Source organism: Triplophysa rosa, linkage group LG23, assembly GCF_024868665.1.
Source record: "Triplophysa rosa linkage group LG23, Trosa_1v2, whole genome shotgun sequence".
Lineage (NCBI taxonomy): Eukaryota > Metazoa > Chordata > Actinopteri > Cypriniformes > Nemacheilidae > Triplophysa > Triplophysa rosa.
The window spans coordinates 11,173,794-11,191,797 of record NC_079912.1 but is presented as its reverse complement, the minus strand read 5'-3'; the positions used below and the strand labels follow the sequence as shown (position 1 = coordinate 11,191,797).

At 38.8% G+C, this 18,004-nt stretch overlaps 1 protein-coding gene across 1 annotated transcript; it reads left to right on the top strand.

Annotated features, from left to right (window-relative positions):
• Window positions 1–765: 765 nt before the first annotated feature.
• Window positions 766–17,229, top strand: rdh10a (retinol dehydrogenase 10a). The gene is made up of 6 exons (XM_057323378.1): window positions 766–1,604; window positions 1,826–2,061; window positions 11,659–11,757; window positions 14,331–14,476; window positions 14,793–14,924; window positions 15,015–17,229. Exons 1-6 carry the CDS (start codon window positions 1,316–1,318, stop codon window positions 15,136–15,138), a joined length of 1,026 nt encoding a protein of 341 aa, XP_057179361.1. The 5' UTR covers window positions 766–1,315; the 3' UTR covers window positions 15,139–17,229.
• The last annotated feature ends 775 nt before the right edge of the window (window positions 17,230–18,004 follow it).

The following is an 18,004-nucleotide window of genomic DNA, read 5'->3' as shown; positions in this document are numbered from 1 at the left end:
TATTCTTATATCTATCCACTGTTTCTATGCCATTAAATATGTTTACAATTAAGCATAAAGGCCTAGGCCAAAATCTGTAAGGCCAATCGTTGTATGGATGTTTAAAAGTAATATGGTAAAATCATCATAGAAATTAGACTTATCACAGATTCTAAATATATGCCATGATTTTGTTTACACGAAAGCTCACCAGAGCCTTCTAAGTTTTTTACTTAACAGCCTAAAGAAAACATGGTGTATTCAGCTACTTTAATAATCTTGCTTACTCCAAATGAAACAAACGTAACATTTCTCTACTATTCTACAATGGACACTTTTGACACCGTGGACTTTAAGGAGATACTTCCTTAAAACTCACTTTTTTACAATGTCTAACAATGGATTACAAGCAATATCACAGGAGAATTAGACAAAACCCTTACACCCTAATACAATTTACACCACTTATAGCCTACGTATTATACACACACACATGCATCTGGAAAGCAGCATGCAATAAAAAAATGGAGAAAGGCATGATATAAAAGTTACATTAAAAGTGCCCCAGCAGTTTAACGAATAAAAAATGTCAGTCCACCCCCAGGGGAATAAAAGAGCATAAAAGTCTATGCATTTTCAACAGCCCATACGCCTTAAAACAACTACTTATTAGTAAGGTGTGATTAATACACTCTGTTATACAAAAACGTCCACAGTTTATGTAAGCAGATGTAAATTTCAATCAGGCATTTGAGCCAATCTCTCTGTGGGGTCCTGTGGAGAGGGGCTGGTTTAAATAGAGAGGCAGCCGCAGCGGTGCTCTTATGAGATCCGTCAGGAGTCCGTCTATCACTCTCACTCGCTCTGGCAGCTATTGCGCGCATCCGTGCCGGGATACGAGCGCTTTTTTGGGCATTAGCTTGCGGAAAGATTCGTTTGTATGTATCGCAACAATTCTTCATTTTTCTAAGACAAACCGACTTGTAGCGTTAAATAGGGGCGTGTACTGAAGCGTAAAGAGACCCACACCTGTTCGCTCGGCAAGGTGCGCTTTTATTTGTGATGCTGGCATTATTGTCGTTTAATGCGTTATTTTGCTAACTGGTGTAGAGTGTTGTATATATGTGTATCTGAAATGTTATGACATTTGGGGTTAATTAAATGCTCACCCCGTAAACTTCTTATATAGGCGGATAGTGAAAGAATAAATTAAATGTTAATGTTAGTAACGAAACGCAAAACTCAGGTTGTTTAATATAACGGGACGTTGTACGCATTCATTTTTATTTAATACTAATTTACAGACTTTTTCGGCGTACAGAAACGACGGTATACGATGATGATTAACATTGTCGCGGAGTTTTTCGTGGTCATTCTGAAAGTACTCTGGGCCATCGTGATGGCCGGACTGAAGTGGTTCATACGGCCGAAGGAGAAGAGCGTAGCGGGACAGGTGTGTCTGATCACCGGGGCGGGCGGTGAGCTCGGGCGGCTGTACGCGAAGGAGTTCGCCCGGCGTCGGGCTACTTTGGTGCTGTGGGACATCAATAGCCAGAGCAATGAAGAGACGGCGGAAGTGGTTCGGCAGATTTACAGAGAGCGGGACAACCCCATGACAAAAGAGGGTGAGTTTTAATATTTATCAAATCGAAACTTTGAAAGGAGATTCTTTTGTAGGAGATTTTTTTTTTAAATTGTAATGTTAAGTAAATTTGTTCATAATTATAATCAATAACTGTTATTACAATTTTTAATTTAAAAAAAAGTTGCCTCCCCCCCAAAAAACATACATAAAACTAATTGCTAATGTGACCCTCAATTGATTTTCTCATGTGTTTCTCCAAAGAATCTGTTGGAGGTGTGGAAGAGGTCCCTCCTTTCCAGCCACAGGTGTACACGTATGTGGTTGATGTGGGGAAGAGAGAGAGCGTGTATGCCACAGCAGAGCGAGTACGCAGGGAGGTTGGTGAAGTGGACTTGTTGATCAACAACGCCGGTGTGGTGTCCGGCCACCATCTGCTCGAGTGTCCCGATGAGCTGATCGAACGGACCATGGTGGTGAACTGCCACGCTCACTTCTGGGTGAGTTTTATTTAACTTTACACACTGCATACACCAATAGGGTTTACAATGACTGAAAACCAGCGTGAGTCATAGCAACTTTTATAGCTGAAGTGGTTTAGATTTGATGTGGGATCTATTCACTCAAGTGTTTGCATTTGACCCGTGTTGAGCCTGTTTTCCCACATGCATGTTTATTATCTTGCAAACCTGCCAGAGTTGAGTTAAAGTTTTTCTTTTAAAGGGACAGTTCACCTAAAAATGAAAATTCCTGTTATTTTAAACCTGTATGACTTTCTGTCTTCTGCAAAACACAAAAATATATTTTGAAGAAAGTTGATAACTGATCAGCGTCGGCACCCATTCATTTCTATTGTGCAAAACCAGTGCAAGTTAAGGTGCTGGTTAACAACATTCTTCAAAATGTCTTCTTTTGTGTTTCCTGGAAGAAAGAAACTCATGAAGATTTGAAATGATAAAAGCACGAGTAAACAATGACGGAATTTTCATTTTTGGTTGAACTATCACTTTAATAGGAAATGAGCCGAGTTATGCCCTTGAAGTCTATTTCCATATGAAAAAAGCAAGTGTGCGTCTTTAGTCCGTTGTACTTAAACACTTTGGTCCACCAGTCGTGTCGTTGAGTGCAAACAAATGTCTCGTGTCTGTCGCCCAAAATGGGCCATCCCACAAGTTGAATAAGCATTGCATACTTCTCAATGTAAAATCCCCAGCCCCCGTCTCTCTCTCCTTTGGTCTGTTATCTGTTTGCCTTCATTTCATTTCTTCGTGGCAGCCAAAATTAATATTTACTGCTTCGTCTGGATGTAGACATCCACAGGCTGTGAGATTTTAACAATCTGGCCGGTGTTCAGGAACCGATCTAGGATCAGTCCCCCCAATTTCAGTCCTTGCAATGTATAACCGTAAAACCGATCTTAAAACAGCACTTGAGAAGCTTTTATTAACACCGCCCCTGCTGTTTCAACATAGTGCTCTCCAAAGCTCCCTGATCCCGGAATATAAACAAGCTCTGAGGGAGACAAGTCCAGCGGGGGGTTTGAGTAAGTTCACCAGGAACAATCTGCTCTTGCTTGGTTTGTTAATTTAAAGCCCATTGAAGGGCACATCCTGCCTGGGGAAGTACCATTTGGACAAGTCCATTCTCACTTGGCCTCACAAATTAACCCCATTGCCAGAAAATGCGTTAAAGCCCTGAATGTCTGTAGTTTGCATTGTCTTATCAAGACCACCTTGTGGGCTGAGCTGCAGCGGGGCGGTTTGTTTTGAGTCATGCGGTGCTGAAGTCACATTGTGGATAGGATTGTTGCAAGTGTCTAGGGGGCAAGACAGAACAGTTAATGTTTGTTGGAAAAGTAAGAGTTGACTTCATGGCAGACAGCCTGGGAAATAAAGCGGTGATCTCACTCGCGGTTAATTGGGCGAGTATTGATGGCTCTTTTAGCCGAGATGTTTTTTTGATAGCCTCGGGGTGTTAGGATATCACCTCGCGGACACCACGGAACCCACACTTCCTCATATTTTTCCATTGGCAAACGCACACGTTTTAAGTGCTGGATGTCTTTCTAATGAAGCATGAAAATGCCTGGACTCAAAATGTGTAACGCAATGTTCTTTGCTATCTGTTTTTTTTATTCAGTGTAGCAGATGCACTTGTTAGTGGTGGAGTTGGAATTCTCATTAAGGTTACGGTTGTGCTGCATGAAGCTTAAAAAAAACACTCGGTTCTTGTGTTCTTGGGTTTATGATGAAAGCCGAGCTTAATCATTAAGGACAGGCTAGAATAGCGGAGTGGAGGATGTGGTCATTAAAGCCACAAGCCAGCTGAATAGAAATCCACCAACATTGCCTTTTTTCCTTTCTGTCTTACACAAACATGTAATCTTAATTGGTCATTGCCTGCATGTGCTGTGCAACACTGCAAGGTTCCTCTTTTATGTTTATTCATTCAGTGTTGGTGTCTTTAATGCAGAAAATATTGTCATAAGTGAATAGTTTACAAAGTTTAATCGTTTAAAATTAAAAAATGTTTATAGTTTAAAAATGTGGATGAAGTGAAGTTTTTGGAGTCTTTAAGATTTAGTGGACGATATGTTGCTGTTATAAATATGACCTGGCAGCCGGTTCCAGGCTTTCGTTTTAACAGTCTGCTGCGTTTCAAAACTCTAAAGGCAGGAAAGGGCAAATACCAGATGGACATCATCTTTATTTTGTTGGATTGCACGGTGGGAATGTAACAAAGCCGGAGGAGCCAACAGGAAGTGAGGCCATTATCTCAGAGTTCTGCTCTTCCAGACTGTCTGTTCTCTCTCTATCGCGCGCGCCTCGCGTAGCGTATCACTCTAAAAAGTTTTACTGCGATTTACTCAATTTTTTTGGTGAAACAATTTACACTAAAAAAAATTGAGTACATTTTAAAGCTGTGAAATCAATGAATTATACTGTTTAAATTGAGTAAATATAAGTAAAAAATTTAAGTATATCTGAGTAACTCTTATTATTTTATATGTAAAATAAAATTGAGTAGATCTACTTTATTTTTTACTTGCATTTAATCAATTTAAATAGTGTATTTCATTGAATTGACCGCTTAGTCGGATTTACTCAATTTTTTTACTTATTTTATTCAGTTTTTTTAGTGTAAATTGTTTCACCAAAAAATTTGAGTAGATGTAAATGAAATATAGCACATTTGTATTGTTAAATTTCAGTTAGTATTTAGTAAATGTAATTTAATGTAATATTGGACTATCAGTTATCAAAATGTTGCATTTACTTGTTTATACTGTATTTACCCTTTACTACAGGATTACTTTACAATGAATAATAAAACCAAATAATAAAGAAAGCAACTGTACACAAACTATTTAAATAAAAAAATGTATTTGTTAATTAAGCATTGGACAATCTGAAATCAGTCTAAAAATATTATATTGTTTTAATATTTAAGATTGCATGTAAAATAAGAGCATTTAAAACAGCCTTAATGATTAAACCTTACTTTGGTTCCTGGTGCATACCCCATATACAGTCAATCACCATTAAAGCAATAAATAAATAAATGAATAAATGCATCAAACTGCACAACATCTAAATTAAAAGGATAGTTCACCCAAAAATGAAAATGTTGTCATTACTTACTCATCCTCAAGTTGTTCCAAACCTGTAACCTATATTTTCTTCTGTTGAACACAAAGGAGGATATTTTGAAGAACGTTGGTAAGACAAATTTCCACTTAGGTGGACAATAAAGTTATACAATACAGTACAATACAATAACCAGACAGTTGATGGGCCTCATTGACCTCCATGGTAATAAAAAAATACTATGAAAATGCAATGGGGTCTATCAACTGTCTGGTTACCAACATTCTTCAAAATATTTTCTTTTGTGTTCAACAGAAGAAACTCATATATGTTTGGAACAACTTAAAGGTGAGTCTATTATGAAAATGTTTTCATTTTGGGTGAACTATCCCTTAAAGACATTTAATCAGAAACACTTTCCAACAGGAATCAGAAACACTTTCCAACAGGAATTCCCATTCTATGGAATGATCTTGAACAGTAGTCTATGCAAGCAGGTGATTTATTTAGTCTCTGAACCTTAACAAAAAGTTTTGCTGGATCCAGTTCAAGAAGACGTTTTTGGAACACTTCAAATGAGTATCTGTGAGTCTTGGGATGTCTCAGATCCAGTGCGTAAGTGAGACCCAAAAGATACCAGCAGGCTCTGCTAAGACTGTCATGATTTGTGAGGACAGTGATGCCCTCAATCACTACTCCTAAATCGCTGACTGACCCATTGTTCTGCAGTATGTATTTCAATAGCCTCCTTTGCCAACTCCTCTTCTACAATGACAGGTTGATCAGCAGAATCCTGTAGGCATATTGTAAAGATATACAACAACACAAGAGTAAGTTAATGGTGTTAGAATAAATTATATTTGAATGAAAAGAAATTATTATATTTTTGAGTGAACTATCCCTTTAAGGAAAAATGTCTTTAAATTGAAACATTCAAGTAGAAACACAATACAGCACTGCTCTACAGTGAACAGTGCAGCATATAAGCAAGAAGCAAAAATATGACATCATAATAATATAGAAAATAAGCTGAGGAAATATGTTAAATCACACAAGATCTTTTACTTACACACACCTACTCTAACAGTGTTTTTAAACGCATCATTTCTTTATTCATGTCACAGACACACATAATCACATAACTACTATGATCAAAGTTTTTTTTCCAGTAATGGAAGCGATCACCTACATTGCTCTCGTCTGTTTAGGTTGGCTCGGCTGCAAATGACAACGCGTCATTTCGTTTAAAGGGAGGTTTGTGACCTAAATAGTGTGCTTACAGACACCATATTAGTAACCATATACTAGCTTGTTTCTATGTGTAAATACTGATACATATGGTGTAATCAGTGCTCCGTTTCTAGCTGCTCTGCTGTACCGGGACAGCCCCGGCCGGTACGAGACAGAAGCGGCAGCAGTCCTCGGGCAGCGCAGCTGGAAACGGAGCGCCGATTACCCCGTATACAGTATACACACACACACACACACACACACACACACACACACACACGAGTGTTAGCAACAAGCGGGTATAGTGTTGCTATTCGTGACATGAATAAAGAAATGATGCGTTTAAACACACCGTTAGAGTAGCTGTGTGTGCGAGTGAAACCCGCTTGTGGTAGCTTAAACTGTTACAAATATGTGATGGTACGTCTGAAGTGGTCAAGTAAAACATCTCGTGTGATTTAACATACATCCTCAGCTCATGTTTTCCACATATAAGATCATAAATAGTTTTAACAACGCCAGGTTGGTAGTCCAAAGTCTATCTGTACTCCCGGGTTTCTTCCCACATCCGTGTCGCTTTCGATTTCAACATGGTGGCGGAAGGCGGAGTGATGTTACGTTAACGTTATTGAGCTGAACCTGGCACGTCTAGTTGCTGGACCACGGTTAACGTTACACAGGACGTTAAACATTTAAATATCCTGGCTGTATTAACATTTGTCGGTTGAAATAAATACACGGTGATTCAAACGGTACTAACGTTACCCATTCCAAAAATAGTCACTGGTACTAGTTAACATACAAACGGATGCGCCAAAATTTAGAAAACTAACTCACTGTTGTGTAACTTATACACGAACATACCGTCAACGTTTAATGTGCTTAAAGTTTGCCAACATATGCAGTATTAGCTGACTACTTACCAGGATTTGCAAGAGAAGTCTTTTAAGTTAACGTTAGGTGGCTTTCTCGTTTAGCGTGGCTCTCGATTAGCCGCTAGTAGAATCATGGTTTCTTTTTTTAAACTGAGGTAAAATACAAAGACAATTGATAGTAAATGCTTAATATATAACTATTTAATATAAAATTACAAACATAATTATGATTAGATGACTAAATGTTACTTACCAAGATTTCCGAGGAGTGCCAAAGTCTGGTTAGACTTGTCGCTGAGGAAAGCAGACATGATGCTCACGTGATCACTTTAGCCGCGAATTTTACTCAATTTAATCAGTTGACGTTAAAAACAATTGGTAGTAATTACTTAACAATTATAATTTTTAAAACTGATCAGTTCAAGTAAATAATCCTCAAATATTTCTATCAGAATTCACCAAAATATTAAGCGTATATTAAAATATTATTTGTTAGTTAAATACTTATTTATTTTCATTAAATAAACTAGAATAATATATGTACATTTTAGAAAAATTAACTGTTTGGTTTTTAATCGATTTTTTTAATGTCCCACTGAAAAAAATCACTTAAATGAATTTAAAAGATTTTTTTAAGTTAATATAGCTGTTTATTTTTGTGATATTTACTAAGCCACTGAATTATTTTTTAGAGTGTAGCTCGGTTTTCTTACAGCTGCGTTTGAATCTCAGGACCAGCGACTTCTCCACTGAGTCCATTCAGACTGACTTGAGATCTTATATTATGCAAATGTAAAGATTTATTGTCTAGTCAGATGTTTGTGAGTCTCTGTGTGATGTTGACCCCATTGGGGCCAAGTAATGGCTGGTTGTTGTTGTGCGTCATAAGGGATGAAAAGTAAAAGTAATTTTAATGAAATTTTAAATTTCACATATGGTAATTGTAATTTAATGTCAAGGGTTTATGATGTAATGAGAATTAACAAGTGATTTACTTGTAAAAGTGTGCTGTGCTTGTGAAAACCCAGCAAGTCTTTTTTGTGATTTTCTGTTTTCTACATAAAATCATCCTGGAAAGAAAATTCTATAAAAAATTAAAATTCTGTCATCGTTTAATCACTCTTAATTTGTTCCAAATCTGTATAAATGTCTTTGTTCTGTTGAACACAAAAGAAGATATTTTGAAGAATGTAGGAAAGCAAACAGTTCTGGGACACTTTTGACTACCATTGTCATATTTCCTAATATGGTAGTTAATGGTGGCCAAGAACTGTTTGGTTACAAGCATTCTTCCAAATATCTTTCTCTGTGTTCATCAGAACAATTAAATTTATACAGATCTAACTCGAGGGTGGGTAAATGACGACACAATTTTTATCCTGGATTTCATAGACGGGGTCACAATGCAACAAAACATAACCATCCCAAACATAAAAATTATAATCATATTTATCTCCATAAATTTTTTTGAAGTGTAATATGAAGTTTTTCTTGACCGGTTTCTTGAGATTCAGCCTCATAATGGGCATAATGTGAGCAGTGCGTTCCACAGCTGGGTGCAATGGTATCTTTGAAAGCCTCATAGTTGTTCGATGAGCGTGGCTGCAGAGAAAGGTCTCGGCTCTGTCCCCAGATAAAAGCATCAAGGGAAAGAGAGTCTTGTACACAAGCTCGCTGGTAATGGGGCGCTGCTGCCTGACCCACTTATGTGACAATTGCTTTCTTGTCTGGGGATCAGCTTGACAAGATGCCAAGTGACAGGAGCCAAGTTCTCCAGCCTGCATTCCTACTGGACCAGGAGAAAGGGAGCAGCCAGGCAGAAGGGTCGTACTTGAGTAGTTTTAGATGCTGATGCACCTGTAGCCGTTATTTGACTTGGAGCTGATCATATTTACACAGTTCCAGGTCATGGAGATCCATTGATGGCTTTATTTAAACTGGGCTATTAAAGCAAATCAGAATCCCAGTTCTGTATTTTACCTTCAATATGAAGGGTACGTTTATGATATATAATGTTCGTGTAAGCCCTTTTCCCATTTTAATGAGACTTTGGCATGTGAAAGTATATCAATTATGCCCCCTTCATTTTCTCTGGAATTCTCTGGAAGTCCGTGATCTGTACATCAATCCGCTACATTTCTCTGTCCACTTTCTTCCAATTACCGGCCATCTGGGCTTTTCTGTGCAACAATATTTATACATATTCCTACTGGTCAAACATGAGCACTAATGCGGGCTGACACCGCAGCTGTGAAGAGCTTTGTGAGGAGCATCGCACTTGAGCTTGTATCAATTAGAGAGCACAACAGGCACAGAACCACTGCAAGGGCCAAGGAAGCTCTCGGCTGTTGGAAGTTAATTTAGCGTGAACCCGGGCGCTGAGAAGCAATTACGGAAGCTATGAATTAAGACATGAACTTCTGTTCCGTTTCACACGTTTCGTGAAGGTCGAGCCCGCATCAGAGACTGCCCCCACCGTCACGTACTTTGGGTTTTATACAGAGAATATAACAATTGTTCTCATTTGAACAGGTTGTGTGGTGGTGGCAGTGTCATGATCAGGCTTGATGGTCATGGCTGGTAACGTTGGGCACATGGGTTTGAATGCTCAAGGACATGTTGCCATTTAGGTACAGATAGGGTCAAACGATGAACTAGTTGCTGAGATCCTTTTATTGTTAAATAAGCTTTTATCAGGACCGAACTTGGCGAGTTGTTGCAGTCAGTATACATTAAATTGAATAAAAAAGTGTGTGCTCGTAGATTGATTGGCACTGGCGTGTGTCCTTGGACTCGGACTCAGTTTCTCAAAGCTTGGATCACATTGGACAAGTTGAATTGTTTCATATTCTGTAGGTTTTGCAAGAGTTTCAAGTATCTTCCTTCCATGATCACCGAAACAAAGCTAAAATTCACGACTTTGTATCTTATTTTGTGCTTTATGGTTTTATTCTGGCCAAGAAGGACGCAATGGTCTAATCCGTCTCATTGGCAGCAATGCATAGTTGAAACTCTCCAAATGAAATTTCATTACTGTAGATCGCATTGTTTGGAAGATGTTGGCATATGTACACAACCCTAATGCTTCATTTGCACGCATACTTACCACCAGTTTGGCATGCAAGGCATGAGTACAGCCCCAAACGGGTCCAAGTCTCTTCCCCTCAAGGAACCCCCCAACACAATGAGGCGAATATTAAGAGCAATTTTACACTTAATGCGCTGGAAAAATACACAGTTTAGTCTTAACATCAGGGATTAAAAAGCACCAGCAACTGTAGAATGTGGACAGCAGACTTGTTAAAGTGAAGTCAGAGGGAATGAATTCGAGAGATTTGCGCACCACGCCAACACAAGGACACGTAGGTATTCCAACAAAGTGTCAGGATGAGACAGCTGGCAGAGGCGCAAGAAAACGCCCGTTGCACGAAACCGTGCGAGCTGGTACCGTTCTCAAACGTGGCCCAGGTCCATTATGAATGGTGATGTCATTGAAGGTATCTGGAAGGGGTTCTGTTGTTTTTGGCTTGGATAGTTTTGTACTCCTCATAGCGTGTTCCCATGTTCCATCGACTTTTCTTTGGCCAGCCAGTTCAGTGAGACAATGTTGCTTGACATATTTTGCTGGTGGAAAAATACGACCCACAATCTTGATCCACCAGTGTAAAGTAGTTTCAGAGGGATGCTAATGCTCGATCGTGGTTGAAAAGGTGGTGTTTGTTTCCCCGTCTTTGTTGACCCCTTCTGTGGTGTCACAGAAGCTCTGAGTGTTGTTTTGGTGTCGAGCGGTATTGTGGTGACAGCGGTGTGTGGGTACGCCGTTCCGGCTTTGTGCTGCAGATACTGAGATGCCGCTCCTGGGACCGAGTCGTTGTGGGAAAAGAGGAAACCACAGACAAACCACTTGTTTTGAACTCTCACGTGTGTCTAAAAGCGGCCCGTTCACCATTTTACAAGCACTTACAGGCCAATTCCTAACCGCCCGGCAGGCATTAGAAAAACTGCTGCGTTGCTTCCACTTAAAAAGCACTTTATGTTTCCCATCCAAGTTAAACTTCCGCGTCAGAAATGAAAACGTTCTCAAAACTAGCACTAGCAAAACAAATTGAAGCGTACATAAATTAATCTCTTTAAGTGCATGTGAAAACCGAGCTCCTTGTTAATGGCCTTTAAGACTGTAATGGAACTGTGTTCCTAAACTCCCCCATCAGGACGAGGGACAGTGTGTTTAGTCTTGGTAAATTATTAGTCAGGGGGTGGAGGGGTGCAGGATCAAAGGGCTTTGGCAGAGATGAACAGCATAAGTAAAATAACTGTCTTTGTCCCCTCTCTCTCTCTCTCTCTCTCTCTCTCTCTCTCTCTCTCTCTCTCTCTCTCTCTCTCTCTCTCTCTCATCTTCTTCCAGACCACCAAGGCGTTTCTTCCCAAGATGCTAGAGATGAACCATGGCCACATTGTGACGGTTGCCAGTTCGCTGGGTCTGTTCAGCACAGCTGGTGTGGAGGTTAGTACTGCGTCCATCACATAAGTCTGTTGGAATTAAACTGCAGTATTTTTGGAGGCGCTCATCGTGTTGGCTCGATGTGGCATGGAATTTTAGCACACAGCACACTTGGCACTAGTTAAAGAGCATGCTACAGCATGGATCTACCAGCTGAACACGAGTGCATCATAGGAAATATAATTCTCATATCTGATCCAGAATATAAAAATACAGATTTCCGTACATATTTCAATATTCGTTTGACATATGGTGATTGTAAAAAAAAGCATAAAATGTTTCTATTTTTTAAATAAATGACATACATTAGTATATCGTCGCTGTTGGGTGGAATCCTCGTATCTCCAAAACCATTATTTTTCAGGAAGTTAAAAAACTGCATATTTTTTGAGTTATTAAACATTGTATCGTTAAAGTTGGTATTATACCTTATATTGCTATCATATACTGTTGTGTACCAACATTAACACAACATTTCCCCAAAACCATGTTTAATCGGAGATACAAGGTTTATGACTTGGGAGCAGGGAGATACGAGATTACGCTGTTATTGATAAGAATGGTACGGACACAGACGTTGCTGCTGCCGGTAGTGTTCATCAAAGTCTGCGGTCGCGTTGAGCCTTTTGACAAGAGACGAGGCTTTAAGAGCTAATGAAAGCTAATGATTGTGGTTACATACATCTTCCTAAACTCTATTTTAACCGTTAGAGCTATGAGTGATGCAATACCAAAATAAAATGTTAAACAGGCTGTCTAATATAGGCGGAAATTAATCTGCACGCAAATAAAGTCGGCGGTCGCGTTGAGCCTCTTGACAAGAGAAAAGGCTTCAATTGTTAACCAAAGCTAACGACTGTGGTTACATACATCTTCCTAAACTCTATTTTAAAGGTTTAAGAACTATAAGTGATGTAATACAAAAAAACGATGAGCTGACTAGGCTGTCTAATAGGTGGAAATTAGCCGAATCTGCTCGCAAACTTACCTTCGTGGCTCACGGACTTCCTTCTGCACCGAAGCATTACAGCTATCGATTTTTAACAAAACAGACCTACTCAAATGTATCTAACCTATCTATTTTCACTCGTTATTGTCTAAAAAACTTTCAATCAGGAGACGTAATGCTGAGAAGCTCCCGCGGAGTGAAGAAGAGGTGGAGTTACGAGACTTCTCAGACAGTTGAAGTGTCCAATGGAGTTAAGAGATTTGCTCTCAAACTGTTTTCAACACTTTAGATTGGTTAATAATTTGTAAAAATAACAGACCCACATGGGGACTGACCAATAGCATCGATTTGTGAAAAAATATGAAGTTGACGAAATTTGGACATAGGAGGTTTCCGCCCGACAGCGACGATATAATGTAAGAATATAATAATTTAAAATAGGAGACCATTCCAAATTTTCCTTTATTCAGCATTTGTAGGTGTATTGTGGCCAGTCCAGTGTCTGTTGAATTTCAACAAAATCAAACCTCAGGAGTGACAAAGTCTTCCAATAGCAATGTGAAAGACTGACAGCATGACAAGACACATGAAAACTGTGAAACAAAATCCAGGTTATCACATAAAAAATACCTTTTCTAAGTTTAAATATTACTGTTGTATTGCTTATAAGTGAATATGAACTTGAAGTATTTGAGGTCTGAAAAAATACAGTGCATCTTTTCTGTTATTTTTACCTGTTTCTCCAGTTTTCATTTTCTGCAAATAAATGAAAATAAAAATAATCTTTTGAGATTTGTGAGAAATATTGTTAGTAGTTTAAAGAACGAAACAAAAACAAACTTTTTACCTAAACACGTACCTATAAATGGTACATTCTAAAATGATTATAAAATTATACAATTATAAAAATGATCTTTTTTCCCCCCTGCTGCTGTACAGTATATAATTCCCTTCAGGTAGCCTTTCTTTACCAAAAGGTTAGAGAACCCTGGCCTTTAACTTTTTAAATTCTTACACTGGGCCTTTTTAAATGTAATGTTTTACTAATACTAAAATAGTCTAAAAAAAGTACAAATTAATTTTTAATAGGTTACGCCAGTCTATGGATATGAGGAACTTCATGGAGTTTAACACCCTCTTCTTTCTCTAATGTCCAAACCGGTGTCATTTTTCCCAGGAGGCTTTTGGGAAAACATTACCCGTTTTGTTTTGTTAGCTGTACGTACGCTTCTGTTTTACAAGCCCTCATCTTTAACTCTAGTCTCACTTCAAAGGGTCCCAGAATCCCAGTCACGGTGTCTAACCTATTATGTTGCCTTGAAAACCTCTGAATGCAAGTTTTTATGGCTTTACTATTAATGGCGTGACTCAATCCGCTGTGAGCACATCAAATCCCTTTATGCCATACACGCATCTGTGTTTGCCCACTCTTGATTCTGAAGATTATGTCCACAACGAACCACATCAAAACGCTCTACCTGTACTCCAGAATGCTAATGAAATCACAGAGCTGCTTTTTCCTTCCCGTGCCATTAGAGAAGGGGAAAACAGCCTCGGGAAGCTCGATAATGTTCACCTGTCTTTGCAATTCAAAGCACACCATTATAGACTTACCTTGTGGTTACAGGATTACTGCGCTAGCAAGTTTGGTGCCATCGGCTTCCACGAGTCCCTGAGTCACGAGATCAAGGCTTCGGAGAAGGACGGTATCAAGATGACTCTGGTTTGTCCTTACCTGGTGGACGCGGGCATGTTCAAAGGTTGCAGAATAAGGTACGAATGAAAGCTTCCAAATGTCACGATTGGGTTTCAAGTAGCCGCTGAAGGAGCGAGGCAGACAATGGGTATCTGGTTCAAGTAGACATTGCTTAACAACAGCGAGGGTAGCTTTGCTTGTGGCCTCTCATGTCACTCTCAGGTTGGGTTTTTATGGACACAATAGGGCTTAAGCTGAATAGAAGCTTGCCTCCGTCAGGTGCACGCTGGATCTGTTACCACTCAAATAAAAAAAAGACTCGATCTGACTAGCTAAGCCCTTTAATGCAACTTTCTTAATCATCGTTTTAATGTTTGGTTTTGGGTGGTTCAGGAAAGAGATCGAGCCATTTCTCCCTCCACTGAGGCCAGAGTTCTGCGTGAAACAGGCCATGAGAGCCATCCTGACAGACCAGCCCATGATCTGCACGCCTCGCATCATATACATGGTCAACTTTATGAAAAGGTAGGGGTTGAATACTAATGTCAAACTTGAATGCTGATGATTGTTGGATAAGAAGGAACGTTTACATTTTTTTTTCTTTTTTTTCTGCAGCATTTTGCCATTCGAAGCAATCGTGTGCATGTACCGATTCCTGGGAGCGGATAAGTGCATGTACCCCTTCTTGGCTCAAAGGAAGGAAGCGATGAACAACAACGAGGCTAAGAACGGGATCTAGACAGCGCTGTTTTTTTAGCTCCAGAAGGGGCGTGTTTTTGAGGCGCGTGCAGATGAGACCACTGAGGTTGAAGCGAGAGATGGATAAAGACTGGTGCACTTGCATTTGTTAGATGCAAAGGTTTACCGTATTGTTCCTCTGGAACAAAGAAAGCTGTGTACTACACTAAGGATTTATTTGTCTGTTTTTTTTTTTGAAGGTTTGTTTAAAGAAACCGTTCATCTATACTCTGTGTCAATAGTTTTGAAATCATACATGAGATATTCAGTAATTAACTATTTACGTAATGTAGTCACCAGCATTATCTAGTGTCTTCGTGAAAATATACAGTATGTTACTGTACGAACAGTAAAATCTTGTCACTTTTTTTGTTTTGTGTGTAGACATGCACTGTATTTACTTTCTTCTACACTGCCAGCATTATCTAAACAGTTCAGTGTGGTACTTTGCCATTTAAATCCCCAGTTTGTTTCAAGACAACAGAAAATCATGTGCTAGATAAAGGTCCAATGATAAACCGTGTGATGGGTTATCGTCCGTTCTTCTAAACACGACCGTTTATGCTGACCAATTGTATTTTCTGATTCCAACTGTGTTAAAGGTCATGTATCAGAAAAGGTTTCGGTGATATGTGACCTAAAGATGCGCATCTGTCGCACATTCTTCAACCCATTTTATCTCCTAAATTATCACCGACTCGAGCCATGTTTAGTTTGTGTATGGGATTCTGAATACCAAATGCTATACTTCGTTTATGTGATCCATTTTCAACTTTTGCATCAACTTGGATCAAATTATGCATATATTTGGGGGGGGTTAGAAATGGGAATGACTCCTGTAAAAAATTTTTTTTGCATTTTAATGCGAAGCATTTTAATGTAACACACTCGCCATTGTCCAGTTAAATTGTCTGAATTGTCATTTTGTGTATGCAAACCTATTTGATTATTGAAAGACATCACAGATATATATTTGGATACTTTGTATGTAAAGAAAAAATGACGAAACGCACGAGTTTAAACTACATTCCAACAGGCATCACCGACTGCGATGACCCTAAATCTCTACCTCTTCACTTTTGCCATTTGTTTAACAGTATGACATAAATACTTTTTTGTAACTTTCCTAAAGACTGCTCTATAGAGGAGCACAAGATGTGACTCCAATGTTTAGTGTCTCTACCTAACTTAAATTAATAAAATGATTTAGATTACTGTGGTTTGTTTATTAAGACTTGACCTTGAATACAGCTGAGCTTGCGACCACAGAAGAATCTAAAAACTCTCAGCACCGCAGTATAATGTAAGCAAATACCAGAAATTCTGGAGATACAGAGCACAGATCTAGGTTTTGAAGACTCGGTACTTCACATTGGCAATTTTTTACATTCCATTAGATTCCTAAGCTCATCTATAACAACTTCAAGTGGAATGAGTGATGCACACAAAAGGGGAACTACATTTACAGTACTGGTGGGTAGAAGTCCTAATATCACAGCATTTGGGTGGGATCCTGGGGAGTAAACAATGTAGAATTTTATGACTCAAATCTTCCATTGTAACCAATATGCCTGTAGTAGTGAGCCGAGATGTACGTTTCACTGAGGGGGAAATGCATCATAGGAAGAGAGGAGGTTTTCATTGCAAAGCTTGTGTCAATAAACACGCCGCTCAAGTGTGATGAACATAGTGTGAGTAAACTCAATGTGATAATTCAGTGACAAATTTCTCTATAGCACATGTCTAATAAGATTTCATTGTGTTAACAGACATGGAAAATAATAAGTATTAATTAGCCTGACGTCATTTGCATCAATTCAGAAAAGAATTACTTGAATGAATGAATCAAGCTAATTAACTAACCCATAGAAATCGTCACTGAGGACATTCAGTTCCCTGGACAGCCAATGGTCATCAATTGTTACACAACCACAAGTAGACATCAATATGTTCGCCTGCAGTGGAGGCATTTAAGTCTGGATAATTAGACTGAGTGACGGGCCATGGAGAGATTAGAGTTAATACAGAAAGAGAGAGAGAGATATTGACACATCAAACCCCTGCAGCTGAGTGTCAGATAGAATCAGTCTACTGAAGCAACGGCCCGCTGAGAAACTAATTACGGCTCATATCACCAGAAATTCATAGCTTTGAAATAACATGAAAAGAAGACTGTTAAAATGTAATTTTACTGTTAGTCAACAGAACAAAAACACTCATTTAAAAGCTTCAAAGGGTCAATAACACTTAATTCTGCAGGGGGAAACAATCAACTTTGTTTTCCCAAAGCAAGAAAAGCCAGCTAAAAGCTTTGTGTTGCGAAAAAGCAGTAATGATTTTGGGTCATACAAGAATGCTATAACAAGTGTCTTAATGGTTCTCATGCATTGTTCATGGTAAAAAGTATCCTGCATGTCTCTTTGGACTTTTGTGTACAGAGCATATTAAACGGCAATAACATATCACTGCTGTCCTTCTGAAATCTCATATCTCCATATTTCCTTAATTTTTTTTCATAAATCATTATTAGACACCCTTGTCACTGGGTTTTGCATCTTCATCTAACCAATAAAAAGCATAAAAAAACGCTTGTCAACTTTGAAAACACAGTATTAATCATATATTTCCATTTCCTAAAAACAGTTCATTTGGACATCAAGGTTTTAGAAGGACAGTGACGATATCGGTCATATCTTCAGACAATAAAAAGAAGTTTAACGTCCCATGAACTTTGAAGATGGTTGAATCTCGCGCCATCTGAGAGATCTACTGCAGTCACGTTTTACTCATGAACATCAATATTATGGAATAAAGATCACGACATTTGAAACTTTCTCATGTCAATTTACAGCTGCGCCGGATAGTTT